The sequence below is a fragment of the Epinephelus lanceolatus genome, chromosome 8 (genome assembly GCF_041903045.1).
Source record: "Epinephelus lanceolatus isolate andai-2023 chromosome 8, ASM4190304v1, whole genome shotgun sequence".
NCBI lineage: Eukaryota > Metazoa > Chordata > Actinopteri > Perciformes > Serranidae > Epinephelus > Epinephelus lanceolatus.
This window is the reverse complement of record NC_135741.1, coordinates 4,654,227-4,665,000: the sequence shown is the minus strand read 5'-3', so window position 1 is coordinate 4,665,000 and position 10,774 is coordinate 4,654,227. Positions and strand designations below refer to the sequence as shown.

The window sequence follows — 10,774 nt, the reverse complement described above, 5'->3', positions numbered from 1 at the left end:
ATTTAGCTCTCTTCTTATCCCAAATTATTCTAGGATCGCTTGGTTGAACCGTACGTTTCCGTTTTACCGGCTTGTTTACCGGGACAGCTTTGGTGTCAGAAGGTGCAGCGACTGTCAATGCATAATCATGACCCATGACGAGTTAGCTTAGCCTAGCAACAGTAACGTTCATTCTCTGACGTCTCATCCAGTCTGCTTCTTCTTCTCCTCCTTCATTTAATGGCTATGGTAACTGGAGTTATGTTGCCATTGACATGCGACCTAATGACACTTTTATTAATATTTCATATTTATCTGGGTTTGAAAAATTGTTGGAAACAATATTAATTATATTATTAATTATAATCAAAATACACAACTAAACAAAACATATAATATTGGTTTAGTCGTTTTTAGACATTTTTATGTGGAGAAACTACATATTCTACCTTTAATTATGCGCAACCTTAGGCCGTAATAAAATTTAAATGAGTGAGTTATGTAAAAATTCACCCCTGTACAGTTATCATGAAAGTTGAAATTAGCTATAGAGCTAACTGTAGCATATATAAACAAATCTAACCTACAAGTTAAAAGAAATAAATAATAACTTTCACTGCTCAAAGATACTCAATACCTCAGCTAATACCGGAAATGTCACTGGAAAACAAACCACTGCAGCAGCATATTGAGTGCCAGGTGGCCAGCGCGCTCTGTTATTGGACGGCGCATGGACACTCACCCTCTTGTGATTGGACTTTGAACTTATCCCACAGTAGTGTACCGTGAGGTACCGCAGTACTACAGTACTCCAACATTATGGTATCATATGTACCGCGGTGTTTAAGTACCGCGGTCTACTGTTGGTACCAGTATACCGTGCAACACTAGAACAATTTCATTTAGGAACAACTTTTTCTAAGAAATTACACCCACCGACCATATAACTGCCCAGAAGGAAACATGCATCTACTGCCAGCTCACCTAGCACCCCTGGGCTAGTTAGCGTTACAGCTCATCTGAGGAGGACGCTGTCAATGTTTACATCATTCACTGTCACAAGCATGAGTCTCTCATCCATGAGTAGATGTACACTTCTTTTTTGGCATTGATAGAGTAGGGTAGGCATGTGAATTTTGATAGAGAGAAAATAGAACCTACATAAAACAAGGTCTGCGGATTATCTTGAGTTACCATTATTTTCTTTGGAGCACCACAAGCTGAGTGCCATCTAGTTCCATTATACTGGAGAGAAGGCAGACATCTCTATTGCCGATATCTCCAACACTCGACAACTCACTAAAACTATCTAGACTGAGGAAAAATATGTCATTTTGAATGGTCTCTTTTAATGTAGCTACAATGCTCAAATTCTGACATCACAATTGATGTGGTTTAGAGCTGAAACAGTCGATTATTATCATTAGTTGTTTGACTGAAAATTAATCTGCAAGCTATTTTTTATAACATAATTGAATATTTAAGTCATGTTTTTTCAAGCAGATATGTCAATCATACTCTAATTTCAGTTTCTCATTTGTGAGGATTTTCTCCTTTCTTGCTCTTATGTGAAAATGAACTGAATGTCTCTGGCTTTTGGACTCTTGGTCAACAGCAACAAAAGCAATTAAGTGGCTTTGAGAACTTTAGGAAATTGTGCTAAACATTTTTCAGTATTTTCTGAAATTATCTTGGCATTTTTTTCCTGCCATATCACACAGCTCTTGGCCTCATTCATCCTCAAACATCTTGTAATTTTGAGCTACAAATCCTGAGCAGCCTGTCTCACAGAATTAAAACAGTAAGATGAAACTTTGATTTCTCTGTTTAATATTCTTTCTTGTTTTTTACCCTTATGTGGACAAACTTTTAAACCCCAAACAATAACAGCACCTCAAACTTCAACCTCCAGAATGACCACATAGTTGAATCAACAGCTTAACATGTTTTGTATACACTTTGTCCATTAATGTGAAAGAGAAACTGAAAGTCTCCGTATACACTGTAGGTCCTTCTGCACTGTAACCAGAGAGACTGACTGTACATGATCGATTGTACCTCCTAATTGCGCTACACATTTTTTTCTGGTGAGTGACCATGACCTCTGGTCCGTGTCTGTGTGTGTGTCCTCACTTCAGCAGCACTTCCTGCAAGACTCACACTCTGTTCACCAGTGACTCAATTATTGTTAGAAACCCTGCTCAGCACACACACACACAACCTGTTGCAGAAAGTACACTATCTACACACACAAATATACTTAACACAACACACATACAGAAGCATACGCAGACACACACTCACCTGCCCCGTGAGGTCAGCCCTCATTGGTTACCATGGTAATAGCAGGTTTCATCGTGTGCTGTAGTTTGGAGTGTGTGTGTGTGTGTGTGTGTGTGTGTGTGTGTGATGCACCACCTGTTGTTATCTTCTGACACATATTGAGTTCTCTGAGCAGGTAGCGACGCCCTTCCCCCTCCATCCATCCCTCTATTCCTCTTGCTCCTCCTTCTCTTTCTCCCTCCTTTGTTTTCTCTCCTCTATAGCTCCTTCCCACTGCACAAAAAACAAAACCAACTCACATCAAGGACATCTTGCTTTTTGTATGTAATGGGAAAGGTAACAATCGGCATTCACACCTGGGTCAAATGATTCTGCAGTATTGACCCCTGCTCTGATTGGCAGTGATGGAAATACACCACCCAGGTGAACGCGCTAATTTAAGCCCCTTTGCGGCGAGACGCAATGACATGCCACCATAAAATACCGTCCATCTTCGCCCAAACAGCACTCAAACATTGTTCCAAGTTAGTCAGCACTGAGTTTGAAATAGAGACAGAATAAGTTGGAGATATATAAAGAAGTAACCACTGTAAAGTTTTCACCAGTCTCCATGTAGGAGTGGGCGATATATGGAATATACGCAATGTACAGCGGCTTGCTCTACATGGCATGTAGCAAGTAATTATATCGCAACATCAAGTTTTAATAGTCATGTCATTTTTGAGGCACTGCTATGATACTTACATTGGCATTTCGATTCTCACACTCTTTCCTGTTGCTCTCTCTCTCTTTTACAGACACAAACGTAAAGAAGGACTGCTAGAAATGCTTTCTTTTTTCTTCTCTTAATGTTAACTGTAATTTTGGTTGGTTTTGTCATTATTAATAATGAAAAGAAGAGTGATAACACATTTTGTATTTAATTAAATCTATATTTATGAAATTGTGCATGGTTGCTAGCCTCTATGCGCAAAGCTTCACACAAAAAGCATAAATATATGCAATGGACTTAGTATTGGTTTTCACGAATTGTAAGACATGGAAAGAAACATTGCAATAAAGTATTAAAAAAAGAAAGACTCACAAACATAATAAGTCACACACACTTCCCTTAACATCCAGATCACTTTCGCCTGAGCAAGCAATCTGCAGGGCTCCGGACTGCTACTATTCTGTTGCATTTTGCAACCATGGAGCACCATTGCGACTTGCAAATATTATTAATATATGAACTGGAGAGCTGTTAGTTTTTTTCCAGCTTACAGTGAATAAATCATCATGTTTAATGGGGCTGCGGTAACAGTTTAACTTATTGAGATAAGCGACCGTGTGAGCAGAGAAGGGTATAATTTTGTACCTGCAGGGCTCCAGAACATGACACATTTTGCGACCATGGAGCACCAGTGTAGTGTGCAAATACTATTAATATATGAGCTGGAGAGCTGCTAGTGTTTTTCCAGCTCACAGTGAGTAAATCCTCAGCAGAAACAGTTTAACTTTGTGCTAACAGCTAGCATCTGACTGTCGACAGGATGCTTCAAATTCAAAGAAAAAACATTAACACTCCCAGGCCGAGCCGAGCCAGGTGCTTCAAAATAAAAGCACCTTTCATTATTTAATTATAACAATACTTTATTCAACTTTATCATAACATTATTCATTTAAATTTGTTATAAAAGTAGTTTAATTAACTTTATTATGACAGTAGCTACTTTATTTAACTTTATTGTGACTGTAGTTCATTTAATAATTTTGTGTTTTAGTAGTCTTCAGTACTTTAGAGAAGATTTCAAAATATTGTGATGTGTGTGTGTCACGATATAACCTAAAATATTGTGATATTATTTTAAGCCATATGGACCAATCTTACCTTCATGCTGCTTTCTATTGTTTACGAACCTGTTTTCCAGCCTGTCGGTGATGTCGAATGTGACATACCAGTAAAAAAAAGAAAAGAAAGAAAGGTATGCTTGTTTGCTGCAAAGCTGTGTATGTCTATAGCCTAACCCATGCACACATGCTAATTTGGTGGGAAAGGGGTCTCTCTAGTCTAGTCTTTCTCTCTGTTTCTTTGTCTACAAAACAAACACCTTTTCCCAACCTTTCCAGTCCCCCAGTTCCAGGTACACCTCATATCCCCTCAGCCTTGTGGGGAAAAAGGGTGGTTCCCAAGACTTCCTGGTATTCCCATGTTGTTGTGAGACGGACAGATGCAGAGAGAGATACAGAGAGCTCAGTCCTCTGGGAAGTTTGGTTAACATGCAGCAGATGTAGAAGTCTAATTCAGGGCTGCTCAGTCATTTAACGATAATTATACATCATGACATTGTTTCACACCATTAAACATCAGAGGAAATTGGCATGTTGGCAACACTAACACATGTCATTATGCTTTAAATATCTACAGCAGCTAAGTGCCCTTTTATGACATGAATTTCACTTCAAAATGTTGTAATTTTACATGTTGCCATTATGTTTGAAAACAATTACAAGTTATTCACCTGGAAAAGTATGAAATGTGTGAACGTAAAGCAGTTGCATTACTGTCTGTGGACACGTCAGGGTGCTTTGGCTACACTCAGACTGCAGACTGCAGGCAGAAGTGGCCTCATATTGTTTTGCTCATATGTGACTCAGATCTGTTTTGTTTTTTTCATAACAGTGTGAACAGCACCGATAATTCTGATTCAGCTCAGTCACAGGACTGTGATTTTGCAACCTCAGTCTGAACTGTCACATCAGACTTCATGTGACTTTTACGTCATTCACAGATTGGTCGATTCAACTGAGTGCTTTGTCACAGGACTCTTGGGAATCGGCACTGACAGATAGTTTAAAGTACTTCATGACATCTGTTTCAGCGAAGTCGTTCATGTCACATTCCTACAAGTGATGGTTCCGACTCTGCATCCACGCACGACTCTGTACAGATGTAACAATTGTTGTTCCATAATTAAAAATCCAGCTGTCTTTCTCCTCATCCTCGTCATCATCTTCTCACCGCTGGCTTCCACTGCACCTCAACTTATAAATGAAACCGTGAACGCTGGCTTCAGTAGCCTCCATGTTTAATAATGTGTGAGATTGCATGGTGTTTGACCATTTTGTTATTTTTCTTTGCACCTGCAGGTCAGTTCAGGACCGTGAGCACTTCACACTGGTATCTGATATTGGCTGTGTTTTAAACAGCTACACAAAAAATTGGATCTGATCAATTAATGGAATCGAGTACTGGGGCTTGCATGTGAGCGTAGTCGAGAGGTTTGTGAAATGTGAAACGAGCCTCCCTCAAGTGTGGTCGTGATAAACAGTCATAAGTCAACTCAGACTAACTTTCAGAATCTATCACCAACGCAGCCTGTCAGAACACTTGTCTTCTTTTTTATGAACAGGAGGTGAAGAGTTGACGTTCAAATCCCCACTGAAGCCAGAAAAGTTCCGACTGCAATATGTGACGAATGCTTGATGCCAACAAATGCAGCATAATCATTTTCTGCCTGTAATCAACTAAAGACTAAAGATCACAGAATGTGATGCAACAGAATAAACTTGAATAGATTTGTATCTGTAGTCACGCAGCTTTAATGAGATCTGCAAGCACCAGTCCTCTGATCTCAAATGTAAAAGACACTCTGCTCTGAAAAGCCTGTTTGTATGAATCTCACCAGCGACTCTTCAGAAACAGAGTTACTGTGAATTACACATGACTCATAACTTACACAGAAAGTTGTAAATGAGCTTTTAATAGTGCACAGTAAGGACAGGAGTCAGTAACTGAGTTTGCATTTGAAACGAACATCCTTGTTTTCATGTTCTGTTTGTGGTCTAGTGAGAAAGTGCTGCAGGTTTCACAGTCTGAAGACCGTGAGGCACCATGAGGAGATTAAATCTTCACACTGATGCTCAGGACACTGGAGCTGTTTGTTTGCCTCCACTTTTAATTTTTTTTAAAGTATCTTTAACATAATTTTTTTTCTTAAATCTTAAGTTAAAACTTTAGCCAAGCATTTTATTGATTCAGTTGTTTTTTTTTTTGCTAGTTTTCTGTTTTCAAAGTGTCCCTGGTTGACTTACAATCTAATTTATTACTGTTAATATTACTGAAGTCACATCATTACAAACAGACACAGGGCTGCAACAAACAACTTCACTGTCACTTCATTTGAGTTTGTTTTTTTCTCCCAATAATTTAATCAATCATTTTCTCAGAAAGTAGTGAAAAACACAAGTAACAAATTCCCTAAACTCACGTGTCATCACGTGTCTTGCTTTGTCTGACCAGTAATCAAAAACCTGAATATAATCACTTTACAATGATATGGAGCGGCAGTAGCTCAGTCCATGTGGACTTGGCTTGGGAACCCTAGGGCCGCTGGTTCAAGACCCCACACGGGCCAACCATGGAGTGTGGACTGTTGGCTGGAGAGTTGCCAGTTCACCTCCTGGGCACTGCCAAGGTGCCCTTGAACAAGGGATTGAACCCCCAACTGCTCAGGGCGCCTGTCCAAGCAGCCCCCCTCGCTCTGACATCTCTCCATTTAATGCATGTATAGGTCCTGTTTGTGTGTCTGTGTGATTAATAAAGTTTAATGATATGAAACACTGAAAATCAGCAAATCCTCGCAGGTGAACAGCTGTAATATTTGTCATTTTTGCATGCATATATTAATTAAATTGCTATTAGTTTTCTGTCTATCGCCTAATAGACTTATTAATTGTTTTATTCCTGCACGAGGCAGAAGCATCACTCCCTGAGCTGTTGATAGTCTTTATATCTGATGATTAAACTTTAAAAACATGATGTTTCTTTTTTTCTGTCGTCTATCTATCTACAGTCTATCACTTTCTGAATAACGTTTAGGGGGAAATAAGCCGTACTATTTTGATATGTATTACACCTAGTTTAAACAGTTTTAATGAGCTTTGGGAGTTTCTAGATGCAACAAGTGACATCATCCAAACACTGAACCATACTGAGCTGACGCCTCAAACGTGTTTCTGTCACGATGGATCCAGTCTTACACTTGAATTCACTTTTTGAGCTCATCTTGAGTGTTTGTTTGTATGTAGTTTCCCGTCATTTTGTAGATATCCCTGATTTGATTCTGTTTGGGAATCTTTGTTGCCAATCACTTTGAGCCTGTTTACACCTGGTATGAAGATGTGTTTTGGTGATCTGAACACAAGTGGACAGCGGAGACACAGCGACGTTCACACCTGTGTCTAATGTGTTTCCAGCTGACCTTTTGGGCTTAAATTTTGTTAACTAACTACGTCACTTATGCTACAAGGTCAAAGGGCCTCGCACACAGTTATAATGTTCACACTCTTGCTAGCATGCTCGTCACGTTAGCCATTGGTGTAGTTTTTTGGGAGAGGGACGCAAAGGACACATTCCCCTCAATATTTAGTATGTGCTTTTCTCCCCCCCAGTAAAAACATGAAAGTAGTAGAGATTTATTGACACAATTAAAGACATTGCACCATAAATTGATGCAGAAAAGGAACAAATTGGTGCATGTAGGAAATTAAATGTTTGCTGTCAGCAGAATTCAACATGGCAAAACGATGGACGGGCACTTCTTTGTTAAATGGGCAAGTTATAGAGCGTTAGTGCACTGTCATCAAAACAACCTCGGCCAGCAGTGATGATGTAGTGCTTGTCAGAAAAAGATATGAGGTCAGATGCGTCTCAGACCACCTCGGCAAGTGGTCTGAGTGATTGGATCACAATGAGTCCTGGTGGTCGTTTACACACAAGCTGTCTGCTTGTGATCGAATCACCCAAGACATGTTAATACCATATAAACAGACTGGTTGTCGTCATGTCTTCTGTCTGTCTTCACTGTAAACTTTTGATCAAAAGCCAAAAAGTCTAAATGTCTCTCTCTCTCTCTGTTCTCAGTGTGTGGACGGTGTATCAGGGGTTGACTCGTCCCTGAAGCGCGTGGCGGTGGTGGAGGACTTCTTCGACATCATCTATGCCATGCACGTGGAGATCAGCACCGACCCCGGCAAAGCTCCGAAACACGCCGGCCAGAAAAAAACCTACAAAGCTGTAAGAGTCATATCCTGTTAGCCTTTATACGACATGCTGAGAGTACTGCTTTGTGGCAGACAGTTTCTGCTTTCGTTCTGAATTTAAATATCTGATTCTTTCTGGTTTCTCTCTGTCATCTTTATTGTTTCATCTTCATCGTTCGCTCTCACTCTGTCACCTCTCTCTTTTTCGTTTTCACACCTCTTTGTCTCCTGTGTCTCAGGCTGCCCTCCAACCTCTACCCTGCAGAGTGCATTCTCTCTTTCATAACTTGTGTCATCTGTTGCTTAACACTCTGTCCTCTCCCTATCTCACCGTCATTTTCTTTCTTCCTCTTCTTCTGGGCTTCATTCCTCTTTTACTGTCTCGTAACATTTCAGTTTCTGATCAGATGAATTTCACTCTGAATCTTTCTGAAACTAAACCGGCAGACTCAGCCAGTCAGTTTCGACTTTCACTTTGTGTGTTTTGGTATTTTGATAAGAAGGTGTCAGTGGAGCTGGATTAGTCAGTGAACTCATTAGTTGATCAGCAGATAATCAAATGGCATTTGTCAGCAAAATTACCAACATCACATAGTTCCACCTTCTTATTTGTGACGATTTGCTGCCTTTTTTTTTTCTTCTCACTAAAAATCTTTTAAGTTTTTGACAGCTGGAGAACAAACTATTAATTTAATTAGTTAAGAAAATAATTGGCAGATTAACTGGTGAGGAAAATAATTGTTAGCTGCTGCCCTACTTGAATTTTTTATTCCAAATATTTCTGCTGCTGTATGATTTTGAAATTAAAAAAAACTGTCAGAGAGAGGAAAAAAGAGTCCATTGAATTAATTTTGAAACAATAGAAAATGAAAGGTAACAGAATGTGGACACCTCACAGTGTGTGTAAGTGGGTTACCCTCATTATCAGAATCACTGTTATTCCAGAATTTCTCTTCCACTCCGCCTTGGTTTTCCTTTCTTTGTCAACCCTTTCCAGAGACCTGTACTACGAAGCCATTTCAGCATACCAAGGATACGTTTCCGTTATCTGGCTTCACTAATTCTAACTCTAGCCACCTGAAAAACCAGTATCACAAAGTCGGTTATCAACTAGTTCAGTCAACTCATAATCAGAACCATGAATGGAGTTCGTCTTTAAACAATATGAGATGAAACGGCGATACTACTTACCTGTGTGGACAGCAAAAAGTCATATTTATCAGACTGAAATTTAAACCATAGCGTATCATCTTACAACAGATGACATCAAAGAAGATGTAGAAACTCTAGAAAGAAAAATTAAAAGTAAGCTGAGGCTTAAAATACATGTACTGTAGGTATTATGAGACTAAATATGACTTATAGAGTGAAGGGTTTTTCTGCTGTTTAGCCGGAGGATGAAGGAACTCCTCTGAATATGTCACATAAAATGCTTTAAAGTAACACCTGACCGAAATGTAGCATCTATAATAACGGGAGCTAATTAACAGTGTGGATTATTTTTCGAATAAATTACGAAATGTGTTTTTATTTCATCACACAGGTGTCTCATGTTATTCTGAGCTGCAGTGACAGAATCAGAGTGTAATCAAAGTATGTGATGGCCACACTGTCAGTTAAAATGCAGCTAAAGTCATAATTATGTGTTTAGTGTCGTAAGTGATCTGTTTGTTAGAATGTGTGTTTTAAAACCAGAGTAATCACAGAAAGATTCTGCTGACCTATATAAGTATACACACTCTGTTTTTACCTGTCTCTCCGGACACTTCTTTCTTCAGTGATCTGATTGGTCAGAGGTCTGGCTGTAGACAGGTTGTGATCTGATGCTTTGAACATAACCTGGTCAGCATAAGTTGCCACGGTGATTTATCCCAGTAAAAAGAGAACCAGCTTCATAGCACTGAAAACCCAGAGTTAACCCTGTAGTTACCTCACTAACTTCAAATCCTGCTTCATAGTACAGGCCTCTGGCTTACCTAAGTTCAGCTAAGTTCAGTTCAATTTAATTCAGCTCAATTCAATTCAACTTTATGTATCCCAAAGGAAATTCTTGTGCCAAAGAATGCTTCAAATTACAGTAACAAAGAAAGGACGGCAGAGGAGATACAGGAACACCAATACAGCTGGACTGGAGAGCCACAAAAAGGTTCACATGTTGAGATCAATGCAATGAAATGTTGATTTATTGGAACATCTGTGCATTGATGATAGTGAAGGACTGAGATGTTTATTTTTTGCACTTTGAGCACTCTTCTTTTTGTGCATGTGCGTTCTAAATAAATCAACATTATTTTGCATTGATCTCAGCCTGTGAACCTTTTTGTGGCTCTCCAGCCCAGCTGTATTGGTGTGTCTGTATCTCCTCTGCCATCCTTTCTTGGCTGTCCATTGTACCAACGTGCCCAAGATAAACTTTATTGTTGCCCTAAGCCAGTACCAGTAACCAGTAACAACCAGAAAAAACATTGGGTTCCCTGGGTCAGGGTCA

At 39.5% G+C, this 10,774-nt stretch overlaps 1 protein-coding gene across 1 annotated transcript in view; it reads left to right on the top strand.

Annotated features, from left to right (window-relative positions):
• Positions 1–10,774, top strand: part of LOC117257646 (nucleolar protein 4-like) — a 241,050-nt gene that overhangs the window by 50,886 nt on the left and 179,390 nt on the right. The window contains exon 2 of the mRNA XM_033627884.2: positions 8,168–8,320. Coding sequence (XP_033483775.2) covers positions 8,168–8,320 — 153 coding nt within the window. The remainder of the gene's footprint in view (positions 1–8,167; positions 8,321–10,774) is intronic.